Genomic DNA, 20,848 nt, shown 5'->3' on the forward strand with positions numbered 1-20,848 from the left:
GCCCAGTTTTCCTGTAACATCTCAGGAGCAGCGTGGGAACACAAGAGAAGAGGGGGTTCGAGCATGGACAGCAAGTGAAGGACAGAACTTGGAAATTGCAGATGTTTTCCAAGCAGAGTGGTTTTCATTTGTTTTTAAAATATATTTTTATTGATTTCAGAGAGGGAGAGCTAGAAACATCAATGATGAGAGAAGCAGAGTGGTTTTCATTTAAATACGTGTAGCAGCGCCCAGTAGTAACAGCAGGAGAAGCATGACGGCCCAGGTGGGCACAGCCAGGCCTTCTCCCGTGCTGGGCCTGACCTACTGTTCCCTCCCACAGGACCTTACTGGGGGTGCATTTGAGGACAACCTGAGGTCGCTGCACCTGCAGGAGGGCCGGGACTTCCTTCACTTCAGCTGACAGACCCACAGCAGCCATGGAGTCCTGCAGGTGACAAGGGATTGGGGGCAGTCGGGAAGGACAGCCATGTGGCCATGTGGGAACCCGCAGATGGGAGTGGCAGACCCAGGTGGGAGACCTTCACCTGGCTGCGAGACAGGGGGTGGTGGTGGTGGTGGTGGTGTTCTGACTGGGTAGGATCCACACCTTCACCAGGCACCTGACACATGCCCACACACCATGTCTTCTGAGAACGGTCACCACGTGGAGTGCCTGCGTGTGGGCACTGCCATCTAGTGCCGGTCTGGGTGGACGTGAGCTCATCCGTCAAGGTGAGCACCCTGGGGTGCAGCTACTGCACTTGACCTCAGGAGACGGGTGGAAGTAAACAGACCGCCCGACGAGAACGGCTGTGCTCAGCGCTCGGTGGCAGGGCATCGGGCAGCAGAGGGCAAGGAGCTCAGGGGCCTGCCAGGGGCTGTGGCGGGGAGGGGAGCACATCTGGTTTCCTCTGGTTGGTCTCAGTTGGAAATGGGGCAAAAATTAGGGAAGCTGGCAGCTCCTGCCCACTCCGGGAATGGACTGGCTGCTGCAGGCACTGGGCAGGAGCTGAGGTTGTATGGCTGGTCTGGCATTGTCTGCGTTCAGCCTCCCAGTCCTAGGACCCCACCCCTCCCAGTAGCCCCACCCAGGCCAGGAGAACAAATCCCAAAGAGCTTTTCCCTAAATGTGGCGTCTCCTGGTCCCACGTTCCTCCTCGCATCTGAGACCTTCCGCTCAATCCTTTCCTGCTGCTGACGTCCATCCACAAGGAGGCAGTTTGTCGTCACACCTGGAAAGGGGTTTGCTAAACTCCCTGCAACGCACAGGACTGTCCCCACAACAAAGAACCATTCAGCCCTCCATGTCAACAGTGCCGAGACTGAAAACCAGCCACAGGCTGGAGAGCCCGTCCTACGATGGCTTGACTTTGTTCTCTTTCTTGAATCCTTTAGGCACTCAGTTCTGCCACGTGGAGTCGTGTCTCAGCACGAGGGTGAGCGTATCCAGCCTCTCGACTCGACGGCTGCTGGGATTCGGGCAGCAGGGGCACCGCCGTGTGCACAGCATCTCGCACTTCGCTGCCGTGTGCCCAGGGGTGAGCCCGTCCTGTGGGGACCGCTGGGCTTCTGCGTCGAGGACGGCTGCCTCCCAACAAGTGTGGGCGCCTGCACGGTCCGCATCCCAGATCCCGGGACACACAGGTCCCTTCTCCCGACTTGGCCGACATGTTTCCCGGCTGTTCCTCCCAACAGTTTCTGCAGGTCTTCCTGTCCTCGTTCTCCTCAGCCGTGTCCATGTGGTTGTTTAATCCATTGAGCATTTTGTCTTGAAGCTCTTCTTGGTAAACTCATTTTCTATTTCGTATCTTTTGGGATTTGATTAAAAAAATTTCTGGAATGTGAGCTTAACATTTTTAATTCTGTGGGGACCAGCCAGTCTTCTCTCAGAGGGGTAGTGGGTTTTGCTCGTCTGCCCCTTGTTTGGAGCTCCATGTTCGAGCTGTGGGTGGCCAGGGGGGCGTTCCTCCCTTCACCCCAGCCCCAGGTGGAGCCTGAGACAGGGATGCTCTGGCCGCGCCTTCCTGGTCTTTCCCCCTCCTGTAGAGGGTCCCAGCTCCTCTTCCTTCCCAGCCCTCAGGTGCACTCGGGTGATCATTTGCTCTTGCTTGCTTCTGGCTACAGGGTAGGTTGTAAGAGCCTGGGGCTTCCCTCCAAACCCCTCACCTAGACTCAGGGGGGGCAGGCAGAGCAGGAGGGACCCTAGGACTCTCTCTGACCTCCAGTTTACGCCACCCGTTAGGCTGTCCCCCCATTCACCCTCGCTCACAACAGCATCAGACACAGACGTAGACTGCTCAGCATGTGATTTTATAAGATGTGGACTCGCGTTTAAACAGACTAAAGCACAGACACGGGGTCACTAGAGCGCAGACGCCCGTGATAAAGAGCGCCTCCGTGGTGACGAACTCCTCCACACACGTTCCAGCGACGGCCGGGGTTCTGCACCAGGTTTCCTATCCTGAGCGGCATCTGGCTGCTCCTCCCAGCAGACGGCACAAGCGCTACTCAGCTCCAGGACTGGCCTCAGCGGACAGCAGGCTGCAGAGCACATGACAGGGTCAGGGCGGCCAGCACCATCGCCCGCCCCCTCTGGGCCCTGCTTCCCATAGGAAACTGTGTTTGGGCCTTTCCCCGAGATGTCCCAGGAGCTGACACCTGTTCTCCCTGACCACACCCATCTGAGTGCAAAATTTTCCTAATAAAAACGAAAAAGCACATTCACTTGGGAAGCTGATACGTGGCCTGGACACGAGGAGACAGGAGCGTCACAACGCTCCTCCTGCCACCTCTGCCCTAGTGTCCCCTGGGGGCTGGCAGATCAGCACCTGCCCTGCACCTGCACCAGGCTCCCTGGGGGGACTGCCATGTGGGTGCTGCCCCCGCCAGGGGTCCTGAAAGCCAGGAGGACCCAGGTGTCTAGGCTGGAGCTCAGGACAGTAGCTCGTCGGAGCTGTTGGGAGACCGGGCCTGGAAAGGGCCCCAGGTGTCCCTGGTGCTGCCCGAGGGGGACATGCAGTTACCTTAGGGACCAGCTGAGGTCTGGGCACCCCGAGGAGGTCACACAGGCGGTTCCGATGGCCTCTTACGAGCAGGAGCTCCAAGTCCCTGTGGGGAGAGAACAGGTTGGCTTCAGCTGCAAGAAAGGCCCACTCGCTTTAGTCAAACCTGTCACAAACCTCATTTTTATTTTTTAAAATACGCTTTTATTGATTTTTAGAGAGGGGAAGGGAGAGGGAGACATGATAGAAACATCAGTGACGAGAGAGAATCATGGATCGGCTGTCTCCTGCACACTCCCCACTGGGGATCGAGCCTGCAACCCAGACATGTGCCCCTAACCGGGAATTGAACCGTGACCTGGTTTATAGGTCGACGCTCAACCACTGAGCCACGCTGGCCTGGCTGGGGAATTTTTTTTTTTTTTTTTAAACAGATAGGGCTTAAATTATCAGGAAGAACCTTCCCCCTCTGCCCAACACTGAGGCAAGTCTGCGCACAGCAGCCCCCGCTCCAGCCACGCCACACGGACACACAGCACACCCTCCCGTCGGACGAGCCTCCCACACTGCACCCCACTGCTGCTTGGGCAGGAGCCCAGTCCCCGTGCAGCAGACCTGGGTGCACCAGCGTCCATCGCGCCCACCGAGAAGCAAAAACAGCCCATTTCACTTACAAAAACACTGCACTTGGTTGGGGTGGGGTGGGGCATGCGTGCACATATATAGTAATATTTGCAACAATAAGGATTTTTTTAAACTTTGCACGTGTGAGAAAAATAACTGCACTTCGAAAACGTCGCCCCGGAGCAGCCGGGAGGCGCCCTGCTGCTCCGCGTGTGGCTGGCACAGCCCTCTGGGTGCGAGGGGGAGAGCCTGAGCTGCAGAGCCCAGGACAAGCAGGGAGAAGCCTGGTACAGCCGCCACCGCCGCCGCCCCAAACCCAGAGCCAAGGCCGTCGAGGGCTGGGAGCCTCGCTTTTCCCGTTCCCCGTTCCCTTCGGGGGCTTTGGAGAGACTGTGGGACAGGAAGGGAGGTTGGCACGGCCCGCATCCTGAGAAGGGGAGGAGCCGGGCACTCACCAGGCAGTGTCGCTGAGCACAGCCATGACCTCGTCCAGGACGTCCGCGCCCACCACGCCGCTATAGGTGAGCAGCATCTCGTACACCTGGCTTGCTGTCGTCTTGCGGATCTGGTTGGGCAGAGCATTAGTGGGAGGGGGACCCCGGAGTCCGACTGAAGCCTGAAGGACGTGCTGAGCTCAGATCCTAACTTGGGAGACCTGGCCGTGACCGCACGCGTTCCCACGACAGCACGGGGCCCCCTGGCCCCCTGCGATCCCTCCAGAGCCTCATCAGGAAGAGCCAAGGCCTCCTGTCAGGCCGGCCGTGTTCTTGTCGACATGCCTCATGAAAGACCTGCCCTCATCAGGGACACGTCTCACCTGTTTCTGTCCCAGGATCCCCTATGGTGACATTTCACAGAGCCGGGGCTCCAATCCCGGGACTCCAATCCCCAGGGTATAAGCCAGCAGGTCGGGTGGCCCGAGACCTGCCTTTCTAATGGGTGCTGCTGGGAGGTACGGGCTCCTTTCACCCTTAGGAAAAGGTCACGTGAGGGTTCCCTCAAGAGCAATCTTTCAGCCAAAGGCAGCAATTTCTAGGAAGCCTGACCCTGCAGTGGGTGAAGGCATCACTCAGGTGTGCGGGGCTTCCAGGACCCCCCTGCCCAGGGCCTCCTAGCGGGGATAGTCCAGGATAGATGTGGGGGGTAGAGCCTCACTGTGCGTCACCTGCTGCCCCTCAAGGGCAGAACCCTCCCCCAAGAAAGACCGTGAAAGCCACACAGCAGCTGCTTCTCCCAAGACCCGAGGGTCCACTCAGTGGAGGACACCCCCCCCACCCCCCCGCTGCGTCTCAGGAGGCAGAGTAAGGCAGCACGTCCCACCTGGACCAGGCCCGCTCTGTGGCCGCTCGCCCCAGCACCCACGACACCGGCACCAGTGACACCGGCACCAGCGAGCAGAACACGCAGCAGCACGTCCCTGGGAAACCCGAGGGTGGGCTGCTGGTCACACACACTCACCACGGGGAACGGGTGGCAGAGCAGGAGCAGCAGCTGCAGCAGGACCTTCCTCCGCACGCCGCCGGGGAACTGCGCCATCCCACAGAACCTGCCGGCAACGCACAGTGAGCAGCCTCAGCCCCAGCCAGCCGCCCGCGGTGGCACGGATGCCAGAGCCATGCTGACCCCAGGCCTCAGGGTGGCGCCCCAGTTTAGTCACCACAATCACTGCAGATCGAGGCATCCAGACCACTGTCCAGATCTGCCTAGATCTCCAGGGTCGGGACACTTCGCCTCCCCTCAGGCCAAGGTCACGCGTGGTCAGGGCTGGGGACACGGCAACAGCTTCCCTCTTGTTCTCAGGACTCCACACGGCCTCAGGGCTTCCCGCATCCCTCCCCGAGCCCGCCCACGTCAGCCTGCGTGGACTCACACGGCGATGCTGGACCGCAGTTTCTGGACGTCCTTGGACTTGCTGGTTTCCGCCTTACAAAGCTCCAGCAGCTTCACACAAAAGGGGTGGCTGCAAGGACAGCACAGGCACCGGGTGAGCTGCCGGGAGCTGTCCTGCCATGCGTGCAGCAGTGATGGCCGGGTCACCTTAACTGGCTCCGGTGCGAGACGACCAGTGCCCATCAGGCAGCAGCGAGTGCCTGGCCCAGCGGGTGCGGCGGCCCAGCCCCTGGGGACCTGACAGTCCAGAGACCCTTCCCACGGGCTGCTGCCCTCTCACGCCTGCCAGGGGAGCGGAGTCCTGCCTGCAGGCTCGTCTCCTCAGGCCTCAGGCTCCTTTCACATGACATTTCAGATGCAACATCCAGACAACAAGTAATGAGACACATGGGAAAACTCGAAACTGCATGGAAATCCCCATGAGAACTGCAGCCCAGAGCCACACAGAAGAAAGCGGACGGGGAGAGGGCAGGCCTGGCAGGAACTGCAAGGGAAGAGTAAGGGACCCTTCCGATTTGGAAACAAACCAGATGAAAAAAGACACCTGAAAACTACATAACCCAAAACAGGTCCCGCGCAAATAAACGAGGCAGGGATGACCCGTCTCAGACACCAGCAGGTGGAGACAGACCGAGCGATGGCGCAAAGGCAGGAACGGCTGCCGGTGCAGGGGCGCAGCAGGCACTGTGGGATCCCCGAGAATGGGGGGTTATGGGGGAGCCATAGTGCCCCGAGGACAAAACCCCAAGAGATGGGACAGCTAAGACCTTCCTAGGACAAATGAAAACCAATGGGACCACGGAGCCGAGTTTAACAAATCCCTATTAAGAGACACAGGTATAAAAGTTGACAACCAGACACATTAGAAGACGAACTACACGGAAGCCAAGGAGGAAATCTCACGAGGGGCAGGAGAGACCCAGGCTGCTTCCAAAGGCCCAGTCGTCCAGAGCAGGGGTGGGGCACATCCGGCCCCCAGGCCACCCTTTGGTCTGGCCCTGCCAAGGCATTGGGGGTGAGTTAATTAAATGTTTGCCCACATACAGCAGGCTCATGTTTAAGTGGGTAATTCTGTATGGCCCACAATGATGTTACAGATATCGACAGGGCGCTCGGCAGGAAAAAGGCTCCCCCACCCCGGGAGATGGAGAGGTGACACCGAGAGTTACAGGAGGCATCAGGATAAAGGAAGCACGTGCACACGCTAATCCCCATCTGAATATATTTTTTTCCCATTGACTTTTTTTTTGAGAGAGAAAGAGTGGGAGGAAGAAGGGGGGTTGGGGGGGGGAGAGAGAGAGACAGCAATTGGTTGGTTGCCTCCTACACGCACCCTGACCACCCCAACCAAAGCCAGGGATTGAACTGCAACCCAGGTACGTGCCCTTGACCAGGAAATGAACCTTTGGTGTGAAGGCTGACACTCTAACCACTGAGCCACACCAACCAGGGCAAGGAGACATTTTTTAAGTCCTGGAATAAAACAGCTGTCTAGAGTTCTGTGAAAAACCCTTGCAAATGAAAACAAGAAAGCATTTACCAGCAGAAATTCTAGAAGAAATTCTAAAGAATGTTCACTAGGCAGAAAGAACAAGACCCCAGATAGGGATTTCGGGAGCAATGAGGGACAAAAATAGTAGTAAAACTGTGGGTAACAAATACTAAAACAAAACAACAACTAAAAATGTCAATGGACCTATTGTGTTCCAAGTCCTTGGAATTGTCCAGGACGAGAGAGAAATACTGAAAATTAGACTGACAGGGTGACCATGAAGAGAACAGAGAAGAGGGAAAAGTCCCAAACAAACCTGAGAGGAACCAGCAGAGGTCGGAGACGCCACACCGGGTGCCTCCACCCAGCTGGATCTCCGCTCCGTCCCGTGACAGCCACAGGCCCGTCACTGCTCCCCCCTCAGCTGCCCAGCCAGCCTCACGGGAGGCATTTACAGGGCACGTAGAAACCAATCTGAACACACTAGGAAATTATCCCTAAAATTCCGATCTCTGGCCTGATCGCTGTTTCTTTAAAAGATGAATCACAAGGCTTAAGCGGTAAAGCAGCGGATGCGGGAAGAAACGAACACTCACTCCTCCTCTGTGGTGAAGACGTCGAAGCAGCCGTTGGCCAGCATCTGGTCCAGCATCTTGAGCAGCGGCACGGACACCCTGCGGGGAAAGGTCGTGCTGTGAGGCCCAGGTGCCAACCGAGGGAGGAAGGGAGGGCGTGTGGAGAGCGGGACACTCAACCCAGACACCACCAACTCCCAACAGCGCCACCACCCAGTCAAAACCCTGCAGGGGGTTGTCAACAATGGGAAGCCCCTTCTGAACTTCGTAAGAAAGGAAAAGGATCAAGGGACTCCCAACCCCTGGGAAGGAAGGGCAGGACGGCTAACACAGCTCCACTCAGAAGTTACGGTGAAGCTCAAGTTGTAAAGATGCACACACACAGATCAGAGCAGAAAGGGCCGCACAAGCCCACAGATGCTGATTCCGAGGAAGGCACCACAGCTGCGCAGTGACACCCACCCAGAGCCAAGGCGTGCACAGGCTCCACCCAGCATCACACAGGTCAGAGCCTAAAACTCTAAAACTTCCACAAGAAACCACGAGAGAAAACCTTGAGTTAGGCAGAGGAAACTTCCTAGGTGTGACGTGAAAAACACAGCCCATTGAAGAACAGGTGGGCAAACTGAGTTCATCAGGATGTGCGACACCCGCTGAGGGAAAGACGCTGCGACGGGAGACAAGCCTGCAAGTCCACTCCGAGACGCAAGGCCGGGGCGGGGGGGAGCCCCAAGCCCAGCAGCCGGAGAAGCCGAAACAGGCGAAGATCTGAGCAGACACCAGCACAGAGGACTCCGCCTGACCAGGACGCGGCTACACCCCCCACACCCCCACCAGGACGGCCACGGCGGCAGCTGCGGTGAGGACAGACTGCAGGGGGCCGCACACGGGGTGCCAATGGGGACGCTGGGGACGCACGGATGGCATCAGCAGGAACGTCAACGGCACGATCACTGAGGACAACAGTCGACAGTGTTTTTAAAGTTTAATCCTGGCCGACCACGGGACCCAGCCAGCCCAGCCCTGGCCTTTGCCAGGAGAAAAGGGGAGGCACCCACTGAAGACGTGTATGGGGCGCTCACTGCAGCTCCAGCCGGGACGGCCTCCACTGGAAACAGCCCCCGCGCCGCCCAGTGAGCAGAGAAGCCCGGTGCCACCACGCAACAGGCAGCGCCGCACCGTGCGCCAAACCAGGCGCTGGACCAAGAAGCCGGCGCAGAGGGTGCACGCGGCAAGAGTCCACGGAAAATTCTGGAAAGTGCCACCTACACTGGGCTGGAGCCTTGGGGCCGGGCAGAGGGGAGGAGGAAGGGTTGGGGAAGCTCTCGGGGTGTGGAGGTTGTGTCTGGACTAAGGTGATGGCTTTGTGAAGGCCAACAGGACTCAAAATGGCACGTTTCACGTGAGTTTCATCAGACGTGCTCACGCCGGGCTGTTCACAGAAAGAGGAGAGACCACGCTGAGCTCTCCCGGAGCTGTGTCTGCGCTTCCCCCGGCAGGAGAGCTGACAGCTCCTGCGGGCCCGGCGAGGGGACCTGTGGCCACTGAGTCCGACCACAACCCCCTTGGAGGGCTGGGTTCAGGGCCCACAGAGTCCACCCTCTGCCTTTGTGGGAAAGCAGTGAGCGAAACCCTAGAGCAAAATGTTTAGAACAAAGACCCTTTCTCACCGCGACCTGAGCGCCTGCGCCAATGCTCAGGGGCCACGGCTGCGGGCGGAGCCGTGCTGGCACCTGGCCCGGGGCCACTACCGGGGGGAGCACAAGGCCCCTTGCGCTGTCACCTTTACTTCCAACCTGTGCAAACCCCGAACCCCACGGGCCCAGAGTGCAGGCTGCAAGGGGCCCCGAGGGGCAGGGTGGTGGAGATGCCCCGGCCGGCTGTGTCCACGGCCCTGGCCTGTGCCTGCCCCACCGCGTACCTGTCATTCAGCAGGTTGTCCTCAAAGACCTGCAGGAGGGTCCCACTGAAGCTCTCCAGGGCCTGCGGGTCGTTCTGAATGCCCTTCATGTGCGCGAACAGACTCTGGGTGGAGTGCCTGACCTGCAACACAGGGACCGTCCTCGTCCTCGTCCTGTCGTGAGACCACTCCCCTTGCCACCACCTGCCCCTGGGCCGGTCCCAGCAGCACGCAGAGTGCTCAGTGGCTGAGGAGGAGGCTGAACCCCAGAGGGTAGGGCCCTTGCCGTCGCCCAGCCAGACCAGCGTGAGCCGGACCACAGCAAACGCCTGACACGGAAACGCTCCCTTCAGGCGGCAGCACCGCCCAAACCCTCACGTGCTATCACTCAATGGCCACATGACCCCTAGGCCATCCACAGTGGGGTGGTCAGGGGCTCCCCGGGAAACAGGGCAGGAGGCCAGAGCGGGTCCTGCAGACTAGAGCAAGGGCATGACCCCTACAGAGGAGGGAGCCACGCCGAGGCGATGAGACTGGGAGCAGCAGGCAGCCAGGAGTCCCTGAGACTGGACGCCAGCAGCCACCAACTGGCAAGGAAGCTAAGAGACTGACATTGGAGACGGCAGCTCCGACCAGCGCTGCAGCATGTCCAGAGGCCTGGGGGCCACCCACAGCTGGTGTCTGCCCGCAGCTTCCCTCAGGTCACCAAACGGAGAGGGTGAGTCCCAGGAAGGAGTCAGCAGAAGCAGAGAACAGACCTAGACCTGCCCCACCCTGTGGGCACCACTTTTAGGACAGAATATAGGGTTTTTAAAGACAAAAACACAATTCTAAAGATGAGCCTACGATGAACAAGCATGAGAAATGAACAGATTTCAGAACGACTGGTAATAAAAAATGTAATCAGCGAAACCGAAATCTCACGGGGGGAGACAAGCGCAGACGACAGAAAGCTGGGGGGGGGGAGGGGAGGTGGGCAGAACCTGGCGAGGACGCGTGCAGAGCCGAGGACAGACGGGGAGAAAGCGCGAGAGCAGGAGCCGGCGGGGGAGGGGACGGGCTGAGACTGTCCCCAAAGTGCCAAGAACCCTGGACCCAACGATTCACAAAACAATGCATTCCCACCAGACCCATCTCAGGGGAAGAGAACCACAGGTGCCAAGGCCACAGGGCCCGCAGCGGCCGCCAGAGGAAGCGCGGACAGGCACATGGACCACAGGGACTGGGGCGGGAGGGGCTCTGCAAGTCGAACCGACCCCTTTCCTTAAGTTGTGTATATTTTTTATTGATTTCAGAGAGGAAGGTTCTGAGAAGGAGGGAGAGAGAGAAACATCAATGCTGAGAGAGAATCATTCACTGGCTGCCTCCTGTGCGCTCTGCACTGGGAATCAAGCCCACAACCCGGGCATGTGCCCTGACCTGGAATTGAACTGTGACCTCCTGGTTCATAGACTGACCACTGAGCCACGCCCCCCAGGCTAAGCCGACACCTTCTGAGGGTCAGGGAGTGTGTGAGCACCCAGCCAGCAGAAACCGGAAACACAGACCTCCCCTGGACACGCCTCGCACAGAAGGAAAGGAACCTAGAGCAGCAGGGTCAGTCGGCCGTGGGACAGGACCACAGAGCACTGATGGCGGCTGAACTGCACGCCGGGAACAGGAATTCGCCACGATGTCCCGGCTCCTGAGCTCCCCTCATCAGACGTGAGGGTTCCCCGAGCTGCCCTGGGGACCCTGCCCCGGGCGCCTGAGGCCAGGAAAGGAGCTGTGCCGGTGACCTGGTTTCCCCAGGGCAGCCCCCGCAGCAGGAGGGAGGGGCCGCCCCGCAACCCACGTCCCAACCCCAGCTCCCCACGGAGACGTGCTGCCCCAGCTCCAGGACAGACGCCCACCCCAAGCCGCTCGGTTGGGAAAGAGGCCGGGCCAGACGCGTGCTCACCGTGGACTCGGTGAGGCCACCCACGGACACGGCCAGCCCCAGCAGCACGTGGTAGCGGTAGGCAGGCAGCCCCAGCAGCTGGGTGATGCGAGGGAAGGCCTGGGATGGCGCGGTCCAGTTGACAGAGGCGGCCTCGGACCTACAAGAGAGCCACAGCTGGAGGGGCCTGCCCTGCCGCCCACCGCGATCGGGCACCGGACCCTCCGTACCTGGGGAAGAGCTGTTCCAGTTCGGCCCGGTGGGGCACGTGGGGGACGGTGGGACCAGCTGGGCCGGCCGAGTGCAGCAGCGTCATGAACACGTGGGCAGCGTGCGCACGGAAGTGGTCTATCTTCTCGCTGGCCTGCTGGGCCAGGCAGCACATGACCCGCTGGCAGCTGCAAACCAAGAGCCCGGCGGTAGCGCAGCTCCAACCCGAGGGCGCCGCGGAGCACACGCGACACGGCTGCAGGTCGGCACGGCCTTCTCCCTGCCCACACGGCGGGGCCCCCCCGACAGCTGATCTGACCCCGAAGCCTAAATGCCAGGCCTTGGGTGGAAGGCAGTGAGGACACACAGGCTCCAGGTGGGCAGCAGGTGGTGATGGGGCACAGGAAGGAGGCGGCAAAGACAGGGACGAGAAGGGGGACACGGAGGAAAAGGGCAGGAGGAGGAAGGGAAACGCGGGGCGAGGGCAGGTGGAGGCTGGGAAACGGGATTGCCACAGACGCAACAGCCCAGCTGAGGGGCATGGAGACTCCACTAGTGAGGGCCCAGGGCAGCCCGTGTCCCGGGAACTGACAGGAGAGGGGACAGCCAGGCCCCTAGCCGGAGCAGGCACTTAGATGCCAGGGCCCAAAGCCTGAGGAGTGGCCCCTGCCCTGGCCTCGCCCAGGAATGGCTGCCCCCTGCCGGCCTGAGCCCCGATGGAGGGGGAGACCTGGGCCTGAGCCGCGGGGTCAGGAGACGAGGTCAGGACCCTCTCCAGGCACAGGTGGGTGCACGCCAACACTCACGTGGGAGCCTCGATCAGCTCTGGCTGGTCCCTCCCCAGGAGAAGTGTCAGGTCCATCAGACTGGTCATGGCGGCCTCTCGGACCCTGCAGGGACAAGGAGGGACGAGGAGGAGGAGGGGTGAGGAGCCGCTCCCTAGCTTGAGGTGACCGTCAGCCACGTGCGGGAAGGGGACTCTGAGGCCCTCAGCCTGAACGCGCTTCAGCGGGGAGCGTCTACGAGCAGCCCTCCTCTGAGAACGCTTCCTCCACGCCAGGCGGACAAGGACACGCCCCGCAGACAGCGGGCCCCAGCAAGCGGGCACGGTGCTCGCCAGAAACAGCACTGGTGTTCCAAGAACTTTTAAAGGCAAAGCACACCCACTCTGCAAAGCTTTCTCCCAGCAGAACCTCCGGCGGCTCTGGCAGCTCCTTCCTGCTGCCCAGGGGTCTCCAGGCCAGGACGGCTCTGTCCACTCTGAACACACTGTCCACAGCAGCTCCCAGGAAAGGAGACAGAACTGATACCTGCAAAGCTGAGCTCCCACTACGACTGGCCGCACTCCAGAGTGAAAGCGCGTTTTAAACTTGGGACAATGTGCACTCGACCAAGGTCGCACACAGCTGGGCCACAGAGATCCTGGATACAACGGCCCCACGGACCTGGGGCACCACCCTCCCACCAAGGCAGTGAATGGGGCCCATCGGGGAGGCAGCCTGTGCTGCTCAGGGTGAAGAGGGGGGCACGGTCGTGGGCCTCAGCCCAGGGGAGGCCTCAGGAGAGTGAGGTGCTGAGGGCAGGCACAGCATGCTCAGAGGTGCAAGGCGGATGCAGGCCAGAGGCTGACAGGAACGGGTGGCTCAGAGGCCAGGGCGTAGCCACCGGCAAACTGCTACTCAGGACACATGATCTCTGGAGGTGCCAGGGAGCAGGCAGAGCGTAGGAGCAGGGAGGACCCCCATCTCTGTGGGCACAGCACTCACAGGGAAAGGCTGGGGGAGGGACACGGGGACCCAAACCTGCACACACCCTCAGGGCCCTCACCAGCTCCTAACTGGTCAAGCATAGGTGAGGGTCCAACGTCCTGAAGTCAGCAGCTGGGGGACGTGTGAGCAAGAGGAAGGCCCTGGGGTCTGAGGCCCCCCTCAGCCAGGGCTGCAGACACAGGCCACGCCCTGGGGTGTAGGCAGGAGTAAGGGCCAGTCCAGCCGCCGCTGAGGGCACTCGGTGACCTGAACCCACCACGTGGGCCTCACGTAAGGAAACCTACCACCCGCTCAAAGGGAATTACACAACCCAAAGCCTCTAGAGTTTGAACTCACAATTTCTGGATTTAGTTAAAAAACAAAAGACGACCGCCCAGCCAGCGTGGCCCAGTGGCTGAGCGTCGACCCATGAACCTGCAAGTCGCAAGTTCGATTCCTGGTCAGGACACAGGCCCGGGTTGCAGGCTCAACCCCCAGTGCGGGGAGTGCAGGAGGCACAGCCAATCAGTGGTTCTCTCATCATGGACGTTTCTTTCTCTTTCCCTCCCCCTTCCTCTCTGAAATCAATAAAAACATATTTAAAGAAGGAAGGCCAAGTGCTAAGGTGATGAGAGACCACAACAAACAGACCCCCGGGTGCCAGGTGCTGGTGTGATGGGCAGAGCCCTTAAAATAACCACAGGAACACGCTGAAGAGAAAACGGTGGAGACAAAGAGACTTTCTACAAAGAATGAGAATCTCTGAAAACGGACCAAGCGCTAGAGAACTCGGACCTCCTCTCTGAAACAACCTCAGAGAGGCCTCTGCTCTGGCCCGAGGTCTCCCGTCACCCACACGCCCAGCATGCCTGGCCTGTGGGCACGAACGGGACCCTGGGGGGACCCTGGCGGGGAGCCTTCCTCCCTGCTTCACTGTGTGCTCCGAGGGCAACCACAGCAGCAGCTGGAAGACCAGGGAAAGCCCACCGCCCCCCTGGACTGTGAGGAGGAGCCTGGGGCGCGCAGGCCGCCTCACCACGCGCCCACGTCCCCGCGGCTGTCGGTGGTGTAGTCACGCAGACAGTCCAGCAGCGTGCAGTAAATCTGGGACACGTTCCCTTTGCACACGACCTCATCCGGGGTCCCTTCTGCTCTCACACCGACAGTTTGGCAAATCCTGGAATTAAAAACAGTTCATGTCCGTGAGTCCCGCCGACCCTCCCCATCTCGTGTCCCTCCAGTCTGACGGCTTCTCCTCACAGGACACGCTCAGAGCAGACTGGCACCTCCGGGGGAGGCTCCGACGCCCAGCATTCCCTCACGCTGCCACCACGTCTGCTCCGAATCCCGCTCTCTAGTGTCTACAGCTTAGAAGGCGAGGTGTGCCTGGGCCCTCGTGCCCTCCATCTGGGCAGAAAGGGGACAGCGTGCCATCAGGGCCTGGACAGCATGTGGGCTCCACACAGCGTGTCCTCCGATGTGCTGGGGCGTCGGGGGGGACACAGCGCGCCCGACGTGTACGCGTTTGTGACTAAGGACCAGACACCACTCGCACTGTCCTGTACTCGTCCTTGCGGTTGCCCATCTTTAAAGTGGTCCCGTTTCCTTAAGTGAGGGAGTGAGCACACCACGGGCTTAACGTTCCCTAGAATTAGGACAGAACTGTGAAGGAGCCTGAGTTGGAACTGTTCTTTCCAATCCTTCCAAAAGAGAAGAAACTAGAAAATAAAAAATAGCATCTGCCTCTGAGCAGATTCATCAGAGAATGGGCTTCCAAAGGACCAGCTGTGAACATCCCCTCGGACGGGCCGCTGGCTCCCGAGAGCGCGGAGACTTGGGGAGGATGGGGGCTCACCTGGCGATGGCCTTCACGGCATCCCGCCGGGACTCCGCGAAGCTCACGTCCTCCGAGGAAAGGGTGACGGCTCTCAGCCCCGCCAGAACCTGAAAGGCAGTGACCCGTCACCACCACGAGGTCACGGACTTGCCCGCAAGTGGAGGCTCAGCCCTGGTGCTGCCGCCCGAGCGAGCGCGAGGGCCTGCCCCGTCCCGGCCAGGACCCTGCCAGCTCTGTCCCGCGATCAGGCAGCAGCTCGGCTCCAAGTCCGGTGTTGTGTGTGGATCCGCCCCAGGGTCAGGGTGAGCGTTCTAAGTCTGCCTGGGGGTGGACCCTGAGAGACACCGGGGAGGGACATGTGCCACCGTCTCGCATGGACCCCCCTCCACGCTCAGCTCAGCCTCACCTGCTGGAGCCTGCCTCTCAGCAGGAAGCCTGGGAGGGCGCCCAAGGCCATTGCGAAGCCGCAGCGCGTCATCTCCTCCGGGCTCTGCAGTTCGGCGAGATACTTCTCGACCAGCCCCTCTGAAAAGAAGCCACCGGGTGACCCACTGCGGCCGTTTTCCTCAGAAGCAGGAGCCAAACGGCGTCCAGAGAGAGAAGGGAGGAACGACTCAGGCTCCAGAAGCAGATGTTTTCAAAGGGGAATCAATCGAAGAGATTTATAGAAATTTTATTGGGTGGTTTTAAGGTTTTCATGAACAATTTCAACAAATGATTTCACTCAAAAGAGCAAATCCAAGAGGGTGTTGAGAATGGTCCACATAGTCGTAATTCTCCTTGTTTACTCACTAAGAACACAAATGCTCACTGCGGAGACAACGTCTTCCTCAAATGAGGGCAAACGCCCTGGCCGGTGGCTCCGTCAGCTGGAGCGTCGTCCCATACACCAGCAGGTGGCGGGTTGATTCCCAGTCAGGGCACATGCCCGGGTTGCGGGCTCGATCCCCAGGAGGGGTGTGCAGGAGGCAGCCAATTGATGATTCTCTCTCATCACGGATGTTTCTATCTTTCTCTCCCTCTCCCTTCCTCTCTGAAATCAATAAAAATGTATTTAAAGAATAAAATAAAGTTCCACTTGTTCATACACTACACTGACACCTGTGGTGGAACTTACAGGAGACACTGGTAACAACATGAAAAAAACCACCTCCTTTCCCCCTTTCAATTCACATGCGTTTTCAAGGTTCATTTCTGAATATTATTTCTTTCTATATTCAGAACGGTGTGACATGGTGCATTTTTCTTAGGCAAAAAGCAAAACTTGATCTTATCCCAATTTTAAAAATAGACTAAATACAAAACAACATTATTGTCTCTTTAAGGTAAACTGCCCGTGGAAAAGGGACCCATTAAACACTATTAATTTGGGAAGTCTGACTTATGTACACGTTCAACAACCTAAAACAGTGTTCCCCTGCCTGTGAGGGGCTGCACTGCGTGCCCCACAGAACAGCGGGGGAATGCCACAGGCAACATGGCATGTGATTGTAGCCTAGGGACGGCCTCGGCGAGGCGTCGGGGCGCCGCAGCATGGAGGGTTCCGGGAAACACGCCGGAGCCGGGCTGTGTGGCGAGGCAGCAGCACGCTCGCTGTCCCCATGAAGAGGAAGGACATGCGCTGGGAAAATGCTGCGGTAGTGCCTATGGAAATTCTAAAAACACATTTTACCATGAAATAGAAAAGCCAATGAAGTCATCGTGCATCTGAATGAAGGCCCAGGAGAAAGCATGGGACCAGCAGGATGTGAGAGAGAGTGCAAGCAGACGCTCAGAGCTGCAGACCCAGGAGGGAGCATCCGAACAAGTTCGCGGCGGCGACAGTGACAATGGAGGCGATGAGAACCAAAGGGGAAAGGCAGGGACGCAGAAGAAAGGGACGCGGCTCCCTGCACAGAACTGGAGCCTCCAGAGCTCAAAGCGGGAAGAGCTCATGTCAAGTGTGACGTGAGCAGACGCTGCTGAGACAGGAGCTGACTCCAGACGCTAAACAGGAGCATCGTGTTCCAGGGACGCTCACACGGGAAAGCCTGAGACGTCCGTCCGAGCGGGAGAGAACCTCTCCTGTGCAGCCTGCCAGCCTGGGGCGGGAGAGTGGGCGGGCCCAGGAAGCGCCCATGCCCACCGCGTCCCTGCTAACCTCTGTGTGCACGTCCCTGCTAACCTCTGTGTGCACGTCCCTGCTAACCTCTGTGTGCACGTCCCTGCTAACCTCTGTGTACACATCCCTGCTAACCTCTGTGTGCACGTCCCTGCTAACCTCTGTGTGCACGTCCCTGCTAACCTCTGTGTGCACGTCCCTGCTAACCTCTGTGTGCACGTCCCTGCTAACCTCTGTGTGCACGTCCCTGCTAACCTGCGTGTGCACGTCCCTGCTAACCTGTGTGCACGTCCCTGCTAACCTGTGTGCACGTCCCTGCTAACCTGTGTGCACGTCCCTGCTAACCTCTGTGTGCACGTCCCTGCTAACCTCTGTGTGCACATCCCTGCTAACCTGCGTGTGCACATCCCTGCTAACCTGCGTGTGCACGTCCCTGCTAACCTCTGTGTGCACGTCCCTGCTAACCTGCGTGTGCACGTCCCTGCTAACCTCTGTGTGCACGTCCCTGCTAACCTCTGTGTGCACGTCCCTGCTAACCTCTGTGTGCACGTCCCTGCTAACCTCTGTGTGCACGTCCCTGCTAACCTCTGTGTGCACGTCCCTGCTAACCTGCGTGTGCACGTCCCTGCTAACCTCTGTGTGCACGTCCCTGCTAACCTCTGTGTGCACGTCCCTGCTAACCTCTGTGTGCACGTCCCTGCTAACCTCTGTGTGCACGTCCCTGCTAACCTCTGTGTGCACGTCCCTGCTAACCTCTGTGTGCACGTCCCTGCTAACCTCTGTGTGCACGTCCCTGCTAACCTGCGTGTGCACGTCCCTGCTAACCTCTGTGTGCACGTCCCTGCTAACCTCTGTGTGCACGTCCCTGCTAACCTCTGTGTGCACGTCCCTGCTAACCTGCGTGTGCACGTCCCTGCTAACCTCTGTGTGCACGTCCCTGCTAACCTGCGTGTGCACGTCCCTGCTAACCTCTGTGTGCACGTCCCTGCTAACCTCTGTGTGCACGCTGCGGTGGGAGGGAGGGAGCCGAAACCAACACCCAAACACCCGAGCCTCCCGCCACACCACGCCCCGGAGGGCCTGAGGGTCAGCACGGCAGCCACTCACCCTGCCCAGCAGAGTCCGCCTTCCCGGGCTCCTCTGTGTAGTACTCGCTGCAGAGAGCAGCCAGGGCCGAGACAGCCGCTTCCTAAAACCAAGCAGGACGTGAGCGCCACAGCCTCCCGGGACCCAGGGGAGCGGCCGGGCGGCTCTGCAGTCAGACACGGAAATAAATTACACCCTTCCTTCCAGCACGACTGCGTGTCGTCATCTGTCAGGTAGTTAAAACTTTAACATTTTTTGCAAATAATAAACTGAATAGAAAACTTGATTATTTCTTCCAAACAATGCAAACTCCATGTCTTATCATACGAACAGTTAATAACAGAACGGGCACTTTTCTTCCCAGCAGGTAATGCAGGAAGAGGTGTGTGCCACACACCCGGGTGTGACGTGGACAAGGACTCTGAGCAGGCTGTGCAGGGCCTTGTTCAGAGAGGACTTGGGGGTCCAGGGGCCCTGGGAACAGGAAGGGGCCCCTCAGAAGCACTGATCCCCAGGCAGAGCCACACAGAGGGGGAGGGAGGGAGGGAGGGACGGAGGGAGGGAGGGAGGGAGGGAGGGAAGGAAGGAGGGAGCAGGGAGGGCATGGAGGTGACAGGGACTCGCAGGTCCGCTCCTTGAACACCTGGTCACAGAGGGACCTGCAAAGAGCAAACACTAGATTCCTATGTCCTCTCCACTCTCCAGATCGGGAGCAAGGCCACAGAGCAGCCCAGGAAGGAGCTGCTGAGGCCGGGCAGGAGGGGCCCTGAGCGCGGGGAGGGAGCTCAGAGCGAGGTGACACTGGTACCAATCAGGGCAGCGGACTGCACCGGGGTCACTGCTTGTATGAATCAGTTATGGATGTTTTAAAAGGAAAGTTCGCAGCACTGATCCTGAGGCGCTCAAATTCAACGAGTACAATGGTGCTTAAAATTCTACAGCATGACAGTCCTTTTAAAAGGACACTGAAGACGCCTTCTAAACCCAGCAGAAATGCTGAGATACACAGGAGAGAATTACACCCTCGTTTCCTCATCCTCAATACGAAGCAAGTCCCTCCCGGTGCCTGGTGACGGTTGCTGTGCGGGGAAAGGAACAGCTCTGTACCCCACGCCCACCTGGCCCCGAGGGGACAGCCGTGGCCCTCAACCACCGGGACACACACTCCTTCAGAAATGCAACGTGGCAGGCGGTGGTGACTGGCTGCAGCTCGTCATCGGCAATAAGCACCGCACACGCAGCTTCCGCCCCTCAAACCCTGCGACGCCGGAGTCTCTGTGGACCGCAGGGCAACGCTTAGGTGAGCAGGGTCAAGCCAGAGCAGGAATTTAAAAGCTGGTGTTCTGGTCACCAATAGCTGAATGCGTTTTCCTGATTACGTGTTACATAGACAATACCACCCAGAAGTCCAAACAAAACTGTGGCATTGTTCAGTTACCCTTAGTGTATAAAGGGACCCATAATGCAGTCTTCTGAGACAAACCCTAAAAAAGTCATGGCGTTCTCGATTCGGCGCAGCCACTGGGAAACCCTGCTCCCCGCACCTTGATCTGTTGCCTGGAATGACTGGACACGTGGTGGAGGTTTCGCAAGGTGTCACTTATCAGCCACTGCCAACCATCTGTCATAGAAGCAGAGAAGACCATCCCCCCAGTTAAGAACAGAGAGATGACACTAAAGCCGACCACACACAGTCTTCCGCCTCGTAAACCCAAGCAGACGCACACAGAGGTGAGTGTGGAGAAAATATAAAGTGAACCTTCTCCAGGTTGTACGATTCCAAAGGCCCTCGGTTTACAGGGGAAAAGTCTCCTTGGCTGCTAAAATGCTAAAACTCTTACCATGGGAACATTTTATTTTGTTTTGTTGATCCTCACCTGAGGATATTTTTTCCAACCATTTTTAGAGAGAGCAGAAGGGAGGAGGAGGGACAAACATCGATGTGAGAGACACACATCCATTGGTTGCCTCCTGCACGCACCCCAACCAGGGTGGCGAGTACGTGCCCTTTGACAGGAATCAAAGCCAGGACCCTTCAGTCTGAGGGCTGACACTCCATCCACTGAGCCAAACCTGGAAATGTTTGTCCTTTTATTACCCCTACAAACTCAGGTGGTCTTTTCCTGCACCTCTCCCTCAACCAACCCCATTCCCGCCCCCCCCCCCCCCCCCATAAAAACCCAAACATTCCACTCCATTAGATCCACCATCTGGCAATGAATGCCGAACCTGCTGCCACCTCCCCTGGTCCTGCGAGGGCCTGAGCCACGCCAGGGCTCTGAAGAAGGGGCGTGTCTCGGAGGAGAAGGGAGGGCCTGTTTTTTGAGGGTGTGTGGCTGATGCCCGTCATTTACAACTGGCTCTGGCAGCAGTTTCAAAGCCAGGAACTCCACCATCAGGAAACGACCCCCATCCTAACAGGCTCATCTTTACCTTTTCACGTGGAGCAGTTCTGAAAGAAAAGGCTGCAAGGCGAGTCACGG

At 58.8% G+C, this 20,848-nt stretch overlaps 2 protein-coding genes across 11 annotated transcripts in view; one reads left to right on the forward strand and one right to left on the reverse strand.

The window, feature by feature from the left end:
- B3GNTL1 (UDP-GlcNAc:betaGal beta-1,3-N-acetylglucosaminyltransferase like 1) overlaps positions 1-1,827 on the forward strand; it is a 28,516-nt gene extending 26,689 nt beyond the window's left edge. For 9 of the 10 annotated variants that reach the window (XM_080681165.1, XM_080681167.1, XM_080681170.1 and 6 more), the window contains 2 exons: positions 323-433; positions 1,378-1,826. In XM_080681165.1, coding sequence (XP_080537291.1) covers positions 323-403 — 81 coding nt within the window. In that variant the 3' untranslated portion in view covers positions 404-433; positions 1,378-1,826. Of the gene's footprint in view, positions 1-322; positions 434-1,377 lie in introns of all 10 variants that reach the window. The other variant, XM_080681168.1, reaches the window with a different exon arrangement.
- A 444-nt stretch (positions 1,828-2,271) lies between these two features.
- The window catches only part of TBCD (tubulin folding cofactor D), a 103,187-nt gene continuing 84,610 nt past the window's right edge, over positions 2,272-20,848 (reverse strand). The window contains exons 25-39 of the mRNA XM_080679833.1: positions 19,910-19,986; positions 18,387-18,468; positions 15,585-15,703; positions 15,197-15,285; positions 14,378-14,518; positions 12,400-12,483; positions 11,614-11,781; positions 11,405-11,543; positions 9,487-9,608; positions 7,587-7,664; positions 5,479-5,568; positions 5,067-5,154; positions 4,064-4,173; positions 3,006-3,090; positions 2,272-2,523 (exon numbers count right to left, since the gene is read on the reverse strand). Coding sequence (XP_080535959.1) covers positions 2,509-2,523; positions 3,006-3,090; positions 4,064-4,173; positions 5,067-5,154; positions 5,479-5,568; positions 7,587-7,664; positions 9,487-9,608; positions 11,405-11,543; positions 11,614-11,781; positions 12,400-12,483; positions 14,378-14,518; positions 15,197-15,285; positions 15,585-15,703; positions 18,387-18,468; positions 19,910-19,986 — 1,487 coding nt within the window. The 3' untranslated portion in view covers positions 2,272-2,508. The remainder of the gene's footprint in view (positions 2,524-3,005; positions 3,091-4,063; positions 4,174-5,066; positions 5,155-5,478; positions 5,569-7,586; positions 7,665-9,486; positions 9,609-11,404; positions 11,544-11,613; positions 11,782-12,399; positions 12,484-14,377; positions 14,519-15,196; positions 15,286-15,584; positions 15,704-18,386; positions 18,469-19,909; positions 19,987-20,848) is intronic.

The sequence above is a fragment of the Plecotus auritus genome (genome assembly GCF_963455305.1).
Source record: "Plecotus auritus genome assembly, chromosome: 7".
NCBI classification, from domain to species: domain Eukaryota; kingdom Metazoa; phylum Chordata; class Mammalia; order Chiroptera; family Vespertilionidae; genus Plecotus; species Plecotus auritus.